Source organism: Astyanax mexicanus, chromosome 25 (genome assembly GCF_023375975.1).
Source record: "Astyanax mexicanus isolate ESR-SI-001 chromosome 25, AstMex3_surface, whole genome shotgun sequence".
Taxonomy (NCBI): domain Eukaryota; kingdom Metazoa; phylum Chordata; class Actinopteri; order Characiformes; family Acestrorhamphidae; genus Astyanax; species Astyanax mexicanus.
In genome coordinates, this window is record NC_064432.1 from 20,145,047 (window position 1) to 20,166,011 (window position 20,965).

The window sequence follows — 20,965 nt, forward strand, 5'->3', positions numbered from 1 at the left end:
GAAACATTGAAAAAGTGATGCTCTGATTTAAATTATTATATTTAACATTATATTTCTGTTATATTTAAACTGTTTTGAATATATCAGTGGTTACAATACTGTATATTGCTCCTCTGCTGCTGCTGCTGCTGCTATTCCTTTTTATTATTTGTTTTTTTTTTTAGCCACAAAACCGACAGGCATAGTATTCAGTTATAGCATGTAAGACCTCATTAAATAATGACACTACTTATTCCAGTAACTGCTGTGATTAAAGTTATTATGTATATTATGTAGTGGAAGAAGTGAAGAATGAAAGTGTGGAGCATGTACAGGTACCCCCCGGGGTGTAAAGGGTTAAAAAGAGAGTTTTCGTGAACTGCTCCGGGGAATAAACGGATTGGTGTTAATACTGTCGGTCAGCAGGTCTTAAGGGCAGCACAGATGATTAATTAACCACGCAGACATCATTACACCACTGCTAATAACAGCTTTTACCTTCTTCACCATGGGGTCAGCCCGTCCAAGTACAGCGTCTCAGTGTTTGCTGTTATATCAGCCATAAATACAGTGTTATATACTGCAAATATAGATATAGTCATAATATTTATTACTGAATACTTTTTTTTGCTGTTTTTTGGTCTTTTTCAGATAAATTTGTCTTTTATCTATATGGGAGCTAGTAGTTTATGCATCTGTTATCCTCCTGTCACCCTTGAAGTTATTAATAACTTTCTATTCAAGCATCCTGCCATTGCTTAATATTAATTACACACATGCACACTTATTCAGTCTGTAGTTTTTTTATTTACATTTTCTTTATTTCTGCAAAAATAGGACCTAAAAAATAGATTTTCAGGTATGTCCTAAAAGTAAATAAACAAATTAAACAAATGTCTACTTGATCTTCAGCAAACTGCAGACGAGCAGTAATGTTCTTTTTGGAAAGCTGTGGCTTTCTCCGTAAAACCCTGCCATGCACAACATTGTTGTCCCGATTCTACTGATGGTAGACTCATTAACAGAGAGGCCTTCAGTTGCTTAGAAGTCACCCTGGGTCCTTTGTGACCTTGCCAACTATTACACACTTCTCCTGGAGTGATGTTTGTAGGTTGACCACTTTTGAGGAGGGTAAAAATGGTATTGAATTTCCTCCATTTGTACACAGTCTGTTCCTCAGAAATCCTTGATGTCCTCAAAAATCTAATTTGTTCATGCCGTAATACACTTCCGCAAAAATGTGTTGTGAAGAGTAGACTTTGATAGATCCCTGTTCTTTAAATAAATCAGGGCTCCACTCACTCACACCTGATTAATTTCACCTTCATACTAACTGCTAAAGCTAGAGGTTCACATACTATTTCCACTCACAAATATGCAATATTGGACCATTTTGCTCAATAAATAAATGACAAAGTATAATATGTTTGTCTCATTTGTTTACATGAGTTTTCTTTATCTACTTGTAGGAAAATGTAATTATGTTTTTAGGTCATATTTATGCAGAAGTATAGACAATTCTAAAGGGTTCAGAAATTTTCAAGCACCGCTATAGAATTAATTTAGATCTTTTTTTATGGGACCACATGCATGTAGCTCTATTTATATTTGCCTCGTGAGGCAAAAATTACTTATTAGGGTTAACACTAGGGTTATTAATAAGCATAAGACCATTTATAAGTTGAATTTGGTTCAGTTTTTTTTTGAGGTCACTCGTAAAACTATTGCAGCATTAAAAGGTAAGATTGTGTTAAAAACTGCTATTGAATCATTAAGCATATAAATCAAATATGCTAAATATTTTGTGTGCCATTGTGCCATTATAAAAAAATATATTCTTTATCCTTTATAAACAAACTAAGATGTAATTTTGCTTTGTTGTTAATAAATTATGCAAAAAATAGCGGGTATTATATTACTTTTTGCTCCAGTGTTTTGGGTCATTGCCCTGTTGCATCACCCAACTTCTACTGATATGAGTTTAATCTGATGTACAGACACTCTCACTCTCACATTATGTGCTCTTTTGTAAACTTGCAAAAGGCATGCAGCTATGTTCTTTTAGTAAGCAGATGCTTCCTTCGTGGTGTCCTTTCATAGACACCCTGCTTGTTTTAAATTTTACAGATTATAGACTCTTGAATACAGACATTAACCTGTAACAGTGATGCCTTCAAATGTTTGTCTGTCACTCTGGGCTGTTTCTTCACCTCATTGATGAGTCTCCATTGGGCTCTTGGGGTAATTTTAACTGGTTGTTCTCAAGGTAGACATGAATAATCGTAAACATTTTTGTGTTATTATTTCAGGCACATAATATTTGTCAATACCCTTGACGTGGATGAAGATCAGAACATATTGCCACTGTAAATCAGGCTTTCAGTTCCCCATTCCAGGTCTGATCACTGAGTGGATGAGGGTAAGACCTGCAGGGGTCGACCCACAGAGAGAACAGACAGAAAAAGCAGAGATAAACAGCTCAGACTGATCAGAGGAACAACAGTCTTTACCGCCGCTACTGCAGAATTACCACCAGAGACCTGCACACACTGAATCAGCAGTGCTAACGGTCCAAAACTAGAGTTTATATATACATATATATATATATATATATATATATGTATATATATATATATATATATATATATATGTATATATATATATACATATATATATACATATATATATATATATATGTATATATATATCTGTATTGGGTTATCCTCTGTTTATATTTACTCTCTGAGCTGGACTGTAATTCTGTGATAGACACTCACTCACATATTTCTTTGAAAACACCAGCAGAGACCAAACTGAGGCTGGGTAAGCTACTTACCTGAGCTGACTGCTAAAGCTCTGTCGAGTGAGAAACCACTACCCCCATCACACACACACTCACACATATCTATATACACACTCACACACTTTCTCCCTTAGCCCACTTAAGCTGTGCTTAGTAAATGAGAAAAAGTCGTCGGGGTCACACAACTCTTACTGTCTCACACACACACACATACACACACACATAGTTAATCTGTATGAGTGTTAAAGAACTGGCCTAGTTAACACGTACTCATTGTAAATCTGTGAATTGTACTTTAATAACTATGTATAGAGAAGCTTAAAAGTTTGTGAATCCTTTAAATTTTGCTATATTTGTGCATACATATGACCTAAAACATCATCAGAGAAAAGTAGATAAAAAGAACCCACCTAAACAAATGTGACAAAAAATATATACTTCATTTATTTATTAAGGAAAATGATCCAATATTACATATTTGTGAGCAGCATTAGGTGATATTTCATATTTTTTTCCTGTTCTATGTAAAGTTCCATACAGTGTTGTATTAGCTATAAAATATGATCTCTTGTAGTAGAGTTTTTTTTTTTTTTTTTTACACTGAAGCGAGTGGAAATATATGTTACCCAGGACAGTGTTAAAGGTCTCATTCCTCTAAAATCCACTTTTTCTTGTTCTTTGTGAAATATAGTAGGTCTCTCTGAGTTGTATAAGCATGCTGCACATGAAACCGTTCTTCAAACTCTGTTGTCTTCAGTAGTTAAGAAAATAAAATATTTAGACAAACAAGTCGATCGGGAAAAGAACACGGGTCTATGTCAACCTGGGAAATAGTGTTCATGGACTCGCCCACCTTGGCTCAGGACTGCCCACAGACAGAATTTAAGCCAGTGTCTCGTTAGCTAAAGAGCTTACAGCACTGTTTATATCAGCTAGTTAACGTTAGCTATCTTGTGTAAGTCACTATAGGTTTAAATCGGATCTCCGGTGGATTCCACGTTTTACCAAGACCATAAATATACACCAGGGAAGCACGATTTGACAAGGCAGCACAATTCAGCAGAACACCGGTTAAAGCGGACACAATTCAAAATTTTATGATATGGAGCAGACTCTGGGGCTTCGACATGGTGAACCTGCCCAAGCACCGAATCACTAAGTATGAGATAAGAGTTTAGTAGCGTCAGTTTAGCTGAAAGAAACTAAGGCTGTATCTTTGAAAACATTTTGTCTGTTAAGTTTTAGAGCTTTAAAATTGACTGTAGGGGGAGACAGGTAGGCGTTCTCTGCTACAGTGCTGTTAGCCAATCAGAGGCGATATGGTTGCATGTATGAATATTCATGAGCAAGAGCCGAAATCCTGTCCTCCTTCAAAGACCAGTTATCCAGTAAACTAAAGCAGGGCTAAATAGAAACGCCAGATCACTTTTTTTGGGGGGGAATGAGACCTTGAAACACTTTAGCCACTCGTTAAATTGGTTTCCAGAACTTTTTGTTTGTTTGTTTGTTTTTTGTTCTTTGAGGTGAGAGGAGGATGTGAAGCAGAGTACACTTACACCAATAAAGTATGTTTAAAACATTTAATTTAATCCCTAAAGCTCTAAAAACATATTTTTTGTGTGTTCCTGAGTTTGTTGGAATCTGAGTATTACTTCACAATTTTCTGGAATTTATGGTGACATTTAAACTCAAACAAAGATCTCACAAACACATCTTGATTATGAAATGATCCTCTGCACAGTTTGCATGATCAACTACAACCTCTGGGACTCAATATTAATTTTATTCACATCGGAATCTGTTATTTTTATGTGCATATCATCTAAATTGTTTGTGTATTTCTACAGGTTTCCAGTAAGTTGCCCAGATCCCATTCCCTGCGAGGTGATATGGGACGTGTTGGCACATCCTGTGCTCTCAGGCACAGTGAGTCCTACCTGTCAGCCCAGCGGCGAAACGACCGATACGGCTCTGCCAACCATATACCCACCACTCCCATCATCACCGAGGACTTCCAGTCCACTATACAGACCATGGCAATGGTAAACACCTGACTTACATACATACAGTGCCCTCCATAATTATTGGCACCCCTGGTTAAGATGTGTTCTTTAGCTTCTCATAAATTGAGTTTTGTTCAAAATAATATAGGACCACGATGGGAAAAAAAGTAAAGTCCAACCTTTAACTCAAGTAAATGTTAAGGGGGAAATAAAATCCCTGACTAAGAAATAATTATTCTTCATAAAATCACCTGTTCCACAATTATTGGCACCCCTAACAATTCTTAGGAAATAAATTTAATAAAAGTATTTCTGTCACTTCTACAGTAGTTTACGAAGTTGATCAGAGTATGTAGGAACATTTAATTAGTAATTCACAACTTCCTGTTTCCCTGGGGTATAAATATGACGTGACACAGAGGCCATTTATCTTCAACATGGGAAAGACTCGCCTACACCTGTCCATATCTACTGTCAGAGGAATTATTAAGAAGTTTAAAACAACTGGAACAGTGGTAAACAAGCCTGGACGAGGACGCAAGTTTATTTTGCCACCACGCACAGTGAGGAGGATGATAAGAGAAATAAAAAGTTCTCCAAAGCTCACTGTTACAGAATTGCAACAAATGGTAGCTTCTTGGGGTCACAAAGTCTCCAAAACAACCATCAGGCGCTATCTACATGCCAACAAGCTGTTTGGGAGGCATGCACGGAAGAAACCATTTCTCACTCACAATCATAAACGCAAACGTTTGGAGTTTGCTAAGCGGTACTGGGACTTCAACTGGGACCGTGTGCTTTGGTCAGATGAAACAAAGATAGAGCTTTTTGGCAACAAATGCTCTAAGTGGGTCTGGCGTAACACAAGAGCTGAGTATGCAGAAAAGCACCTCATGCCCACTGTGAAATACGGCGGGGGATCAGTGATGCTGTGGGCCTGTTTCTCTTCTAAAGGCCCTGGGAACCTTGTTAGGGTGCATGGCATCATGAATTCTCTAAAATACCAGGACATTTTAAAACAAAATCTGGTGGCTTCTGCCCGAAAGCTGAAGATGGGTCGTCACTGGGTCTTTCAGCAAGATAATGACCCTAAACATGTGGCCAAATCTACACAGAAATGGTTCACCGCACACAGAATCAAGCTCCTCCCATGGCCATCTCAGTCCCCAGACCTCAACCCCATTGAAAACCTGTGGGGTGAGCTGAAGAGGAGAGTGCAGAGGAGAGGACCCAGGTCGTTGGATGATTTAGAGAGAATGTGCAAAGAGGAATGGTCAAAGATCCCTCTTTCTGTATTCTCCCATCTTGTGAAACATTACAGGAGAAGATTAGGTGCTGTTTTGTTGGCAAAAGGGGGTTGTACAAAGTATTAACATCAGGGGTGCTAATAATTGTGGCACACATGATTTGATGTTAAATAATTATTTCTTAATGTGGGATTTTTTTCCTACTGAATAAATTCACTTGAGTTAAAGGTTGGACTTTACTTTTTTTCCATCGTGGTCCTATATTATTTTGAACAAAACTCAATTTATGAGAAGCTAAAGAACACATCTTAACCAGGGGTGCCAATAATTATGGAGGGCACTGTATCAAACATGCAGTATATACTGTACACTCCACATCTAATATAAAAACAGCTGCACCTGGAAGAAAGGGTGGGATTTCAGTACTATTCAGAAAGAAGATAAAGGTTACACATCATGCCAGATGTCTTGGTATTGAGTTGTAGAGGTTCCTAATGGTGGCCTGCAATAATCAATCCCATGCAGCTCAAATATTCTTATGCATTTTATGCAGATTGTCCACACACATATTAGGGCACGACATACAGCTCTGAAAAAAAGAGACCAATTCAGTTTCTGAATAAGTTTTCTGAGTTTGCTATTTATAGGTATATGTTTGAGTAAAATGAACATCAATATTTGGTGGAATAACCCTGGTTTTTAATCACAGTGAACATTGGCATGTTCTCTCCACCAGTCTTACACACTGCTTTTGGATAACTTTATGCCTTTACTCCTGCTGCAGAAATTCATGCAGTTCATCTTAGTTTGATGGCTTGTGATCATCCATCTTCCTCTTGATTATATTTCAAAGGTTTTTATTTCATTATCATTTTTTCATAGCTGTATATGTCTTTATATGCAGCAGTGTGTGGATGAGCATTGTCCTGTTGGAACAGTGCATTCAGAAATGGTGGTGCCACTGGTTGCAGGACCTCAATAATGCAACTGTGGGCCGTCTAAATGCTTGTAATGAAGACTGAAGGTGATCTGGCATTATAAGAAATTGCATCCCACACAATGACACCAAGCCTTCTGGACATGTGATGAATGACAAATAACACATGGATTTATTGTCCTTACGATTAGCACTGCAATCCAACACATCCCTCTGGATGTTAGTGTTTTTGATTATGAGTGTATATAGACATCTCAAGCTTTATAACACACATATTCCATTGAACTCTGTTATATATGTCCTGTCCCTCGGTCTTCCTGCCTCAGGGTCGGCGTGTGCTCAGTGTGGATTTTCAGAAGGAGCACGGCGCTCTGGGGTTTGATTTGGTGGGCCTGCAGAATCAATACAAAGGAGGGTCTGGAATTTTCATACAGGGAGTACAGCCCGGATCCATGGCTCACTGGTACACACACACAAACATACACAAAATGTTTATTTATTAATGACATATGCGATAGTAGCCATAAATAAAACTACCGTATTTTTCGCACTATAAGGCGCACTTTAATTTTTATTTAATTTTCCCCAAAATCTTCAGTGCCCTTTATGTATGAATTTTACCAGTCATGTTTTAAGGAGCAGTAAAGCCATTCCACTGAAGTACAGTTTTACAGGAGTTTTAGTTTAGTTCTCCAGCAGTATTAGCATTAGCCGCTAGCCACGCTATACGCTAGCTGTTTGGCTGTCCAGAGATGCGTATTATCTGCCTGGAGCCTGCTGCTAACCTGGGATAGCACTGCTGGAGCAGCATTAGCATTAGCTGCTAACTGCACTGAGTGCTAGCTCTTTAGCCAATCAGAGGTGTGTATTATCGGACAGTAGTCTGCGTGTTTACCGTGTTAAAACAAGCTATGTGGGACGAACCCCTAGCTTATATCAATCCTGGCTTACAATAACACTCAGGGTTCCTCAGTATAGCTCTGTCAGGCAGCATTAGCTGCTAAGCGCTAGCGGTTAGCTGCAAATGCTAATGCTCCAGCTTTAGTAGAAATCTGTGTGAGGGGAGAAATCTTTGTAGATTAACATTCAGACTCGTCTGAAATGTTTTTTTTTTTTTAAGAATTACAGTTTTTTTACATAGCTTAGCTTTACGGGTCTCGCCACACAGTGAATTTAAAAGAAAAACATGGCAAAGCTCCTATTCCTACTATTAGTCTCTAGTTACTAGTCTCGCATAAAATGCGCCTTATAATCCGATGCACCTTATGTATGAAAATAGACCAGAAAATAGACGGTAAACATCACTACTACAGTGTTAGCTTTAACTAGTTCTATTTACCCTCTGTGCTCAGAAACGTTTGTCCCTGCAATAGAAAAGCAGCAAAATTGGGTTCAATTGAAAATTTTACGTGCTGTTTTTGATTTTTTCTAATATGTTTGTTCAGTGATGGTCTCCGTGAATCAGATCAGATCCTCGCAGTGAACGGGGAGGTGTTCGACTCTACCACGACCCAGCAGCATGCGTTCAGGATGTTACAGAGCGCTGTCTCCATGACCACGCTGACCGTCGCCCGAGGACCAACGGGTGACCTGTACCCACCGCGCATGAGCCGGGCCGTTTCACTGCCCAAAGACCTCTCGGGCATCAGCAGTGCTTTCAGTGTAAGAATAACCCGGTCAACAATATGCTATAGCTATTGTTTTTTAATAACGCATGTATTATAGACTTTTACAGTATAAGGCACACTGGGTGTTACTTTAATTAGATTATTTTAGCTATATTAAAATCATCTACAGCTGTATTATTTATAGTTGAGATGGAAATATTTCTTCTTCCCTTAAAGTGTCCTGTGAAATCATTTTATTATTTCATATGCAATCAAATTTTATGTTGTTAAAAAGGGATTCCAAACATTTTTAAAACAAATAATGTATAGATAATGTTGACTTGCACGAAAACACCTATACTGTGACCTACAATACATACAATGGTAATGTTTCGTTTTTTTACTACATTGTAATTGAAAACTGATGTAATCCAGACTATGAAAGAAATATAAGGAATGTGAGGGTTTTGTTAACTTGTGCTTTCTGAGGCTGATAACTCTGATGAACTTATCCTCTGCAACAGAGGTGGTCCTGATGAGTGCCAGTTTCATCATAATGTTTTTGATGGCCATTGTGACTGAACTTGAGGATGCTTTCAAAGTTCTTGAAATGTTTAGATTTACTGATCTTCTTTTTAAAGTAATTTTCTTAACTTAGTTGAGTAGTTTTTGCCATAATATGGATTAGAACATTACTCAAATATGTCTATTTACTGTAAACCAAGTCGGCCTCTTGACAACTTTACAACTGATGCTCTCAAACACAAATCCAGCCAAGATGTGCCAATCTGTCATCTAAGGAAGAGGTGCTACTTTGACAAAACATATTTTGATTGATTTAACATTTTTTGTTTAAATAATAATTCCATATTTTTTTCTTCATAGTTTGAAGTATTAATCTGCAATGCAGAAAATTTTAAAATAATGAAAATAAAAATTAAGGTGTCTGTTACTGTTTGTATATGACCCCCTTATCATTATTAGTGGCATAAAAAGTCTTAAAAATGAAAATATCACACAAATAAAAATATTATTTATTGTTTTCATAGCAGGCCTTGTTTAGTTAATCTCTGAGGGTTAATTTAAATACTTAATATAATAAATTCTGTTAGTGTCACTGCAGTACCGCCTGAGTATATAATGCACATTATCTTATTACAGTCACTTAGGCTACAAAAAAAATGTACCTTTGATAAAAGAAAAAAGTTAGCAACCCGCATTCTCCACCAAGAAGCATTTAAGAGCCCTTATTTGTAAGAGTGTAATGCTATTAAAGTAAGCTCATTAGCGGCTGCAGTGTCTGGGTGATAATAATATCTCAGAACCTGCGGCTGCAGTTCCAGGCCTTCTGATGTACAGACGCTCACACTAAGCTGCTATCTGTGTGTTCTGACTCTAGCAGCAGAGGAATATCCAGCTAATCGAGCTGGAGAATGATGGTGCAGGCCTGGGGTTTGGAATTGTTGGAGGGAGGAGCGCTGGCACCATGGTTAAATCCATCTTACCTGAAGGACCAGCAGGGAAGGTACCAGACAGATATACTGGTTAGCCAGTTAAATAAGCAGATCTCCCTGTAGCAATGCTCTTGAGTCATGTAAACATTTCATTTTATGAGTTTATTTACTAATAGAAGAATAAGTCAGGGATGCACTGAAACTGCATAACAACAAATTTATTTTAAGTCATATTGCAATGTTTCCTGTAACAAATGTGATTTTTCATCAGCAATGGCAGACCCACAATTCAATCCCCCTGTAAATTTTAGCAAAAAATAAAAAAAAACTGAATAACTGTCACAGCCAAGTGTTCCATATTGTTTGGTGCATCTCTAGAATAAATATGATTATACCACACTTAGTTCCAACCCTGCAATGTACCTGGCTGAAATGCGTTCTATGAGTGCCATTATCAGCCGGTAATGCACTGTAACCGAAGCTCTCCATGTATTACTCCGCCACATACAGGTAACCTAGCAACGATGCAGCGCTTACAAACCAAACAGCGCAGCTACAAACAGAGCAGTAATAGAACTATTTTAACTCACTGAGTGTTTATAACCAAAAAGATCATATTTTTTCATCCTCTTTAACTCAAAATCTTTCAGTAAACAGTGATAATGGAACTGTGGTATAATCGCAATAATACACACAAGGTGCGTGTTATAAAGTGGAATATTGGCACTGCTAAGATCGCAGCACAGCAATATTACACGTTATAGCACTCCCTCTCATGTATTATTGCTTAAATAACTTTAATACAAAAAGTAGCATGTTTATGTCACTGTATTTATCATTACACATCTCCAAAGCTCTCCTCTTCAAATTTGAACTGGATGTTCACTTGGTTTTTAAATAACTATTTTATTAAAACTCTTTTTAAACACTTTTTGCATTATAGAACCAGCAATCAGTACACCAGTTTGACTCACCTACATTTAAAGCTTTTTACAGTATTTTTACATCTTAACTGTTTTAACTGTTATTTTATCTGTTATTTAAGGTGTTGTACAGGGTTGGGTAGGTGTGTTTGTTTGTGTCTGTGTTTGTGTGTGTGTATAATTCTGTTGTGTTGTGTTTTGTGTGTGTGTTTGTGTGCAGGACGGGCGTTTGCGGACTGGTGATCTGCTCCTCAGGATTGGTGAAGTGGACGTGTCCAATATGGGCACTGATGAGGTGGCGCGGGAGCTCCGCCTCTCAGGCTCCAAAGTGAAGCTTCTCATTGCCAGGGAAACCACAGACAATGACCTCATGCACTCTGTTGCCCAGCAACAGGAAACGCAAGAAGGACAGGTGCAGTGTTACTGTTTCAGCTGTGTGTGTGTGTGTGTGTGTGTGTGTGTGTGTGTGGGGAGAGTAATAGGATCCATAAACTGACAGATTAACCAACGTAAATGTTATGCAATATTGTAATTATGCACATTTATTAGTGCTTCCTTTCAATTACTGCATTAAAGTGTTTACAAGCCCAAATTAGAGCATATAGTAAAAGTATAGTGCAGTTTCTTATGTTCCTTTTGAAAAGTCCAAAAGCACGGATTTGTCGCAGTATGGGGGGTGGGGGGTGGGGTCTGTACAGTTCTGTGATGCAGCATTCATTCATTTAAGTAAATAAATTCACTTAAAAGAGTAAAAAATGCAAACCAAAAATAAAATATTAAATAAGTTAATGAAAATTGAAGTTGAAGTGAAGTGATTGAAGTGATTAAAGTGAAAAGAGAGTGGGTATTAAAATAATCAGCAAGAAGAAATAGGTGTAGATAAGATTGTTTTACCATAGAATTAGCTGGTCACATTGGTTACCAAATCAGTTTTGCGTGACGATTCTGTTCTGTGTTTGGTATTGCAGTGTGCTGAGGGGGATAAAGAGTTCACAGTCAAAGTTACAAAGAACAAAATGGGTCTAGGCCTCACTATCTCCAGATCTATAGATCACCTGAACGCAGGTAAGGATTTAAAGCATTTTCACTTTTACTCAACATGATATTTATTAAATGGGGAAATAGCACACCTCCACTCTCCCACAGCGTTCCGAGATCCACAAATTTTAACAGTTTATCCAAACACCCTTCAGAGTGACACGGGTCATAATTTGCCCTGATAATTTGCTCCGAGGGCTTTATCAGTTACATATGGTGTTTTACACCTGATTTTAGCGCCCACTTGAGATTGCAAATCAGTTTTGCTGCACCTGTACTCAACTGTCGCCTCAACTGATGATGAAATAGAGCATATTTTTTACCTTTGTTATATAGTGGCAGTTTTGACGTACCGTACCAGTCTTTTCTGCTTTGTACAGTACAAGTCAAAAGTTTGGAGACTGCGTTTCTCATTCAATGTATTTTCTTTCTTTTTTATGAGTTTTTTTTTACATTGTAAATTGAAAAGTGAAGATATTAAAGCTATACAGAATACATGCAGAATTAAACAATCCAGAATATGTTTTACACTTTAGATTCTAGTAAGTAACCACATTACATTTACTGCATGATTCCAGAAGTTTCCCTTAATTGATTTGATGACTTTAGTATTGATCTACAATGTAGAACAATGTAGAAAATAAAGAAAGAAAATAAAAAAAACACTGTATGTGAAGGTGTGTCCAAACTTTTGACTTGTACTGTACACAGCAGAACAGACTCGTTTTGATGTTTAAATGTGTTCTCCAGGTTGTTTGGTATATCTGACGTCGGCTGTTTTCTGCTGCTGCTTGTTTTGTCAGGTTTCAGTGGCATTGTGGTGAAGGGGATCGTGAAGGGCAGTGCGGTGGATCAGAATGGACAAGTGCATATTGGAGATCACATTATTGCGGTGAGAGATGAAGAAAGATCTGATCTCATTGTGTGTGTGTGTGTGTGTGTGTGGGGGGGGTGTAAAATAATAGCATGGTGTTCAAGGCCTCTGATAATATGACATAAATCTGAGATATATCTCCTGGCCCTGGTTTCAAGTTTAATGACTACACTTTACACAGTCATAATGTAGATCACTTGTTCTGAAACCGGTCCTCAGGGCCTCCCCGAGGGTCCACATTCTGCTACACTCATCTGGCAGGGGCTCTGAGGTCCAATTTGAGAAGCACTGATATAGATCATTACATGGTTACCCAGCTTTATTCTTTGCCCATAGAAAAGTGTGTACACTTACCCACCAGTTTTTACTCTGAAACCTTATTTAAGAATGCCAGCATTAAGAATGAAAGGGGGGCAAATGTGCATGGCCATTTACGGCATTTGCACTCAACTGAGAAACATAATTTTGGATATACTGTCTAAGGACAGGCCCCTGAGAAAAGATTAGAAGTCATTTTGACCCACACTTATTTATTTTTTTAAATAAATTCCTCTCATTTACTCACATTCATTTTTGAACAAGCCCAAGCCATAGAGTTTCTGAATAAACTACTAGCAACTGAACCAATCCTTGCAAAACTTAACTAACCTCTAATCCCCAGAAATACTGACACATTAAAATATACATACTATACTATGATTTTTGCATTACTAATTAAGAGACCGCTTCAGTTTCTTAATCAGTTTCTCTGATTTTGCCTGTTATAGGTATATGTTTGAGAAAAATGAACATTATTGTTTTATTTTATAAACTACGGACAACATTTCTCCCAAATTACAAATAAAAATGGTCATTTAGAGCATTTATTTGCAGAAAATGAGAAACGGCTGAAATAACAAAAAAGATGCAGAAGCTTTCAGACCTCAAATAATGCAAAGAAAACAAATTCATATTCATACATTTTTAACAGTTCAGAAAGCAATATTTGGTGGAATAACCCTGTTTTAACCACAGTTTTTATGCATCTTGGCATCTTCTCCTCCACCAGTCTTACACACTGCTTTTGGATAACGTTATGCCTTTACTCCTGATGCTAAAATTCAGGCAGTTCAGTTTGGTTTGATGGTTGTGATCATCCATCTTCCTCTTGATTATATTCTAGAGCTTTTCAATTTGGTAAAACCAAAGAAAGTCATCACTTTTTTTTCCAGAGCTGTAGAGCTGTTCCAATGTTCCAGAACTGTGCAAGTGTGTGCTACTGTTTTAAATCATGCTCTCTTTCTCTCTCTCTCTTTGTGTGTGTGTGTGTGTTGTGTTTGCAGGTAGACGGGCGCCGGCTTCACGGCTGCAGTGAGGAGCGGGCGATGGAGATTCTGAGGTTGACAGGTCAGAGGGTGGAGCTAACTCTACAGAGGAAGTGTCCTCAGATTGGGTCCTCCAGCGCCTCACAGCCTCACTCATCGGTTACATTTGCGTTAGAGCCAAAAACTTCCCCAGAATCTGGGAGTCTGCTCTCGTCACTTTGCCAAGACCCTCGCTACAGTAAGAAACTACGTGAAGCATTTAGGTGGCTGTTAACTCTTGGTCTTCCTTTCCTTGGGCAGTCCTGATGAGAGCCAGTTTCATCATAATGTTTTTTTTTGATGCTCTCAAACACATTAAAAGGGCAATAAATTAATTCTCTCTGGAAGCTTCTATATGTAAATATGTACAATCTCCATTAAAACAGCATTAATGTGATTAATCTAATTATTTAAATAAACCTTCCAGTACTAGTATTGAATATCACTATTACGACAGATCTGAATAAAGCAGACAGAGTGCTGTCACTTTATAGTAACAAAACTCACAATAAAAACAAGCTAGCAGAGGCAAAATACTCAATTTCACTTTTTTATTCTCCTTCTTTAGTAAAGTAATCACTGATTGATGTTGTTGTAATTATGTTTAAGTTAAAGACAAATGATGCAAAAAGCCAAAATTCATAGAGACGTTGAATTATCATGAAAATGCATGAAAAGAGGAACATATTTGAGATTTCAGACGTCACCCGTTGTTAGTCAGACTGAGCCAGTGTTCCTGACTTCTGAAAGCTCATTTGGATTCCTGTCTGAGAGCTAACTTGTGCTTTATAAGACCCTTGCATCACTAAGAGAGCACAGGGTTTAATAAAGTACAGACTTTCTCTTAAAACGTAGACTGCAGTCTACACCCCACAAGGGGACCTCCCTGAAGAGGCTATAAAAGAGCACAGAGTGAAAAATGATGCAACTTCCTTCTTTCTTTGAATTCATAGTTAAAGCATGAGATTTAACTTCAATTCAAATTCAAAAAGCGGCTTGCATTATTTATGATTCACTGTGGGGAAACATTTTCAGAATTAGTTATTTTGTATGATAATGCTAAGAAACGTTTGTGTGAGTTCTCCAGGCATCTAAAAGTATTACCTTTAGCACTGAAAACTAAATGTATGATTTTAAAAGTGACCTATTTAAAAGTGGAACTGAATACGATGTAAAATACTGTGGTGGTGACTGAGGACATTCAGGCGTAAACAAGCTGATCAGTGACCTCAAACTGTGCCTTGTAACAGTCCCAAACACCCCTGCAGTCAAACTGCGGCAATGCTGTGCTAGAATCTATAAATAATATCGATATAATCTATATATGAAAAATTATCAAAAAAAGGAAAAGATACAGAGCTTTTAGAACTGAAACAATGCAAAGAAATTAGGTTCATATTCACTTAGAGCTCCAACATTTGGTGCAATAAAAATTAATTTTAAACACAGTTTTCATGCATCTTGGCATGTTCGCCTCCACCGGTCTTGCACACTGCTTTTGGATGATCTAAAGCCACTCCTGGTGCAAAAAACTTGTAACCATGTATCTTTCTCTAGATTAGTATTGTTGTTTCTAACTTTGAATTTGAACTTGTTTTATTGCATTGTTTAAGGTCTAAAAGCACTGTACCTTTTTACATTAACATTATTTTGATCATTTATCATTTTCTACCAATAAATGCCCTAAATGGTATTTGCAATTTTGGAGAAATGTTATCAGTAATTATAGAATAAAACAATGATGTTAATTTTTCTCAAACATATACCTATAAATAGGTATCTATATTGATGAAAGACTAATGCTTGGAGCTGCTACAGTACTTTCATCAAAAATACTTCATTAAAATAGAGGTGTTCTCTTTTAAAAGGTCTGTTATCAAGATACGTAACGCTATTCTGGAAGCTGTTTAACTGAAATAAATGGGATGTGTTTATGGATGTTCATTATCAGAGTCCAAGCTGTCAGAGGAGGAGAAGGCTGAGCTGAAGAGGAAGTGGCAAAGCAGGCTGGGAAAGAAGTACGAAATAATGGTGTGTTGTATTATACTTGTGTACCTCTTATCTTCCCTGTTTTACTTCATTTAAATGCTAATTTTAAGGCGTCTTTGATGGTCTGCACACAGCTCTGTGTTTAAGTTATGCCAGCGGGAGTTTACTGTGCAGATTGTATATGCACTGTGTAATCAGATGCATCAGATGCAGCATACACTGTAAAAAAAAATAAATAATAATAAAATCTGGGGATACAAACTGGGGTACATGAAATATGTATTTTTTTATGGAAAATAACTGTGTTATTTATTTAAAAAATATATATAAAAAATTCTGTTTTTTTTTCTATGCGGATATATCACTATCAACATGCTGTTTATTACTTTTACATATATACAAGAAAATAAATGTAAAAAACTGTAATTATCTGTCACCCCTGCTATCAGAAAATATACTTTTTTACAGATTTTTTAATACAGTGTATGAATTAGGTCATGCCTAATGTTGCCATGACTACACAAATGCCCATATATAGAGTATTTTCCCGTGTGTGTGTGTGTGTGTGTGTGTGTGTGTGTGTGTTGTAGGTGGCCCAGGTGCAGAAGTTCAGTGAGTGCAGTGGTTTAGGGGTTAGTCTGGAGTCAAGAGCAGGTCGTCACTTTATCTGCACCATCCTGCCTGAAGGACCACTAGGCCAGTGTGGACTCATAAGACCTGGGGACCAGCTACTGGAGGTTAGCATTATGTTCAGTATATTTATCATAAAAAAAAAAAAAACAGCTGTACCCAGAAGGAAATGTCAGATTGCAATGCTCTATAGATCAACAATTCAAATTATATGGGATGGATTATCGCAGGACATCATTAGGAACCTCTACAACCCTGTGCTGAGAAGTCTGGCACTATGCGTAACAACTCATGCATTACACACTACTTCTGTATGTGTAGCTCAGTAAATATTCCTCATATCAGTTTAAATATTTAATCATTTATTGTTCCTTGTATCTTTTCAATCAAACAATCCATCAACCTTGATTTTTGACTTGGAAGTACATTGAGGGCAACCCTCATTTGTAGCAGAGACAAAGCAAATAATAACTACATTCAATAATTTTAAAATAACAGTAATTAAAAGGTAGAAATAGATAAAAATAAAAATAATAATTATAAAATAATAATAATAAAACTTGGTTTAATTAATAAGAAATTAGGATCAAAAGAAGATAAGATTAATACAACAAAAACTGTTAAAATTAAGCTAAAACTTTTACATAGTACAATAAAAAAAAGAAAATACATAAAAAAAATAATTAAAATAGAAATAAATATTACAATAATAATAATGAGAAGAAGAAGAAGAGAAAACAATAATAATACAATTAACTAATCAAAATAAGTTGATACAAAACTATTAAAAAAATAAAAAGTAAAGAAGTAAAGAAGAATTAAAATTAGAAATAAACGTTAAGAAGGTTAAAAAATCTTTCTTATGAAAAGCACTGCAAACCCACATTTTTTTCTTTTTTGGTGTATCTACTCCATTTTTTAAACCATCATCTATAGCAGGTAATTATCTGATCTGCACTCAGCTGTGCTGGGAACTGAAACAGCTTTAAAAATATGATCTTGAATTTCCCAGTGGATTAGTTACACCAGTAGATCGCCACTGACCAGTTCACCGACCCTATTTTAGTGAATGATCTTTCTCAACACAGCAGTGACATCATCATGGTCATGGTGTGGTGACAGTGTGTTAAATGAATAGCTGAGCACAGTGTGTGTGGACCGCAGGTGAACGGGATACCCCTGATTGGTGAGAGCCATAAGGACGTGCTGGGCCTACTGAAGGAGCTTCCCGTGGAGGCGTGTGTGGTGTGCTGTCGCCTGATGCCGCCCACTCCAGACGACGACGATGATGAAGAGAGTGATGTTCAGTTTAGCCTGAAGGATCTGATCGCTGAGTTCTCTGAAAAGGTATTATGTGTTTCTTTTTGTCTGTGTGTTTGTTTGGGTTGAATGCTTAGCATTTGAATTTTTACCGAGCTATTTGGGATTATAGGACCTAACAAGAATAAAAACAAAACTATACAAGCAATGCAATATGAAATTAGAGATGTTATTTTACATAAATAAACTAGTTTCAAAAATAAAATTCTCTCTGGACTGGCTGTAGAAATGTTTTACTGGGATTCCCGCCATCTTTTTTTCAATCAGTTGATTGCCCATACTATCTAGTGGTCACATGACAACATTACTGAGTTTCATGGTGCAGAGAAGCAGAAACGTAACGCCCCCATATGAGAATGCAGGGTCTCAAGTGTTATTTTATTATCATGTTATGTTTAATTAAATAAACATATGCTGTAAATTGGTCCCATGTATTAAAAATAATACTTATGTTTCTTAGGGATGCATTAACAATGAAAATGTATTATTATAATTATTATTTTTTTTTTTTTAACCGTTGTTCCGCTGAAGCTGAAAATGATTTTGACATTATACTGCAATGATATTTGATGATTGTTCAGTATAAATGATCTGGTATTTTCTTTCATTCGCCGAACATTTTTTCATTTTGTCAAATATTTTGTGCAATTCTAATTCTTCTTCCTTTTTTCATGAATTCAGTGTACTAGATAATGTAGTTAGATCTAGAACATTTATTTTTAACTTATAGGGTACGGAATTAGAGAATAGTAACCTCTAATGTTAGTCTTGGTTCCAGATACCACAATATATCAGCCATAAAAATAACACCATTTAAAGGCTAATATTGTGCATGGACTGTTGTATATTTTACATTAATTGTAAAAAAAATGTACAAATATTTTACAGATTTTGCAATTTACATGAGAGCAACAGTTAGTACTGCAGTGTACAGCATTTTCTTTTATTTTATTTAAGGTGAGGAAATATAAATCTTTAAAGAGCCCCTGAAAGGACAATATTTTTTTCTGGTAGATGATTATTTTTTTTAAGTCAAATGTGCATATATGTGCACCAGACTATTTGGTGAGCACCAGATACTGATAATACTGATGACACCAGATAACTGGTTTAAATGGTTGATACAGTATATGGCTATTGGTTGGAAGGCTATTGGTTACGGGGCGAGTAACAAAAGTAATGCAATAGTTACTTTTACTGGTGACTAGTTACTTTTGTAATGGAGTAACTCAGTTAGTAACTCAGTTACTTTTTTGGAGAAGTAACTAATAACTATAACTAATTACATTTTTTAAAGGAATTTGCCCAACACTAAAGGCCACAATTCTGATTGTGTAATTATCATAAAAAAAGTAATAGAAAACAACAGCACAGCACACGTTCAGTTTAATTCAGTCAGCAGAGAATGATCTCATTGTTCATCAGCAATATTTAGAAGTGTCCAGAATGGCTAGCGGCATTAATACAGTATATGCAGACTAATGCAAAACTGTGGGCACCCTTAGCCAAATGACACACGGTGTGTGTTTGCTGTTGTAAGGTAATAAACACAGTCTTTTTAGCTAATCAGCAAAGAATACATGTATTAAATGTATTTATCAAATCCTAATACACAGTTACACTCTCATTCATCACATAAAAATAGTAATCTAAATTATTATTAGTATGTTCTTTGAAAATGTTTAAAAAAATTAAATGTTTTTTTTTTAATCAAGGTTTTATACTGTGATTATCAGATCAGACCTGAGGCGTGTCAGCAGATCTAATGAGGAACTGTCAGCTAAATCAAATATTCAACATTTATGAATTCTCTTTTCAAACTTCTAAAGCTTCTAAAGATCTGAAAACAAAAGTAATCAGCCCCCACAAGGCCTGGGGAGATGATGAAAGACAGATAATGCAAATATCCTGGATGCAAATGTGAAACCCTCTATGAAAAGGCAGAAGCTGAACAAAGAATGAATAATGATTCTGAACACACATCAAAACCACCATGGAGTACTTATCCACACTTATGGATGGGCATGCACATATGTGTTCATGTAGGTACATGTATATTAGCATACCAGGTCACTTTATTAGCTTCTTGAGCATTTGCTCTGTGGATTTGTCAGGTCTGCGAGCTTCCTTTACAGCTGTTGTGCCAAATTCAGTATAAAAATAAAGTTTAATCTACAGTTACAGTAGATACAGGAATCACCAGCGTAACCTTTTGTTATCCACACTGCTCGTACTGTGTGACGACTCTATTTTAAATATTTTGCACAGCTTGAATTAGGGTGTCTGTGTGTCTTTGCTATCGTAACAACGGGAAAAGTTGCACAGCTCGAAACACATAAAAAGCATGTACTAATTCTCTTAATTAATCATGAGTGTGTTTTAGGCCTAATGTGAAATAAACCAGTGTGTCAGTGTGTCACTTGCTATTCCCTTTAAGAGCCAGGTAAGCTCTGACTTTGGCAGATTGTTATTTTATATATCCTGTTATCCTGTTCATTGTTGATGTAAAAGTCTAGGTTGTATTCAGTCAGTGGCATACCTGTGTTTTCTGTTGCCAAGATAGCAACACACAAGAAATGTACCTGGACACACCTCGAGACTACCATGCCCATTGGCCTATATGTATTTACAAGCACTGTTGCTATTAAAATGACACAGGTGCAAGACGTGAACATAGTCTGTTGGTGGGGTGTAAGATAGCAGTGAGCATCATGACTCGCCTTAGTCTTTAGTGTAAGAAAATCAAAATTACATTTGACCCCAGGGGTTTTACAAAATATTTGGTAAGTTTAAACTAACACAAATGCAGGAATGGCAT

The 20,965-nt window shown here is 36.7% G+C and overlaps 1 protein-coding gene across 2 annotated transcripts in view; it reads left to right on the top strand.

Moving 5' to 3' along the window:
- si:dkey-92j12.5 (multiple PDZ domain protein) overlaps positions 1–20,965 on the top strand; it is a 49,840-nt gene that overhangs the window by 3,301 nt on the left and 25,574 nt on the right. For both annotated transcript variants that reach the window (XM_049472633.1, XM_049472632.1), the window contains exons 4-14: positions 4,630–4,824; positions 7,296–7,432; positions 8,415–8,631; positions 9,976–10,101; positions 11,174–11,365; positions 11,922–12,018; positions 12,795–12,883; positions 14,188–14,407; positions 16,160–16,239; positions 16,788–16,934; positions 17,992–18,174. In XM_049472633.1, the coding sequence (XP_049328590.1) occupies positions 4,630–4,824; positions 7,296–7,432; positions 8,415–8,631; positions 9,976–10,101; positions 11,174–11,365; positions 11,922–12,018; positions 12,795–12,883; positions 14,188–14,407; positions 16,160–16,239; positions 16,788–16,934; positions 17,992–18,174 (1,683 nt within the window). The remainder of the gene's footprint in view (positions 1–4,629; positions 4,825–7,295; positions 7,433–8,414; positions 8,632–9,975; positions 10,102–11,173; positions 11,366–11,921; positions 12,019–12,794; positions 12,884–14,187; positions 14,408–16,159; positions 16,240–16,787; positions 16,935–17,991; positions 18,175–20,965) is intronic.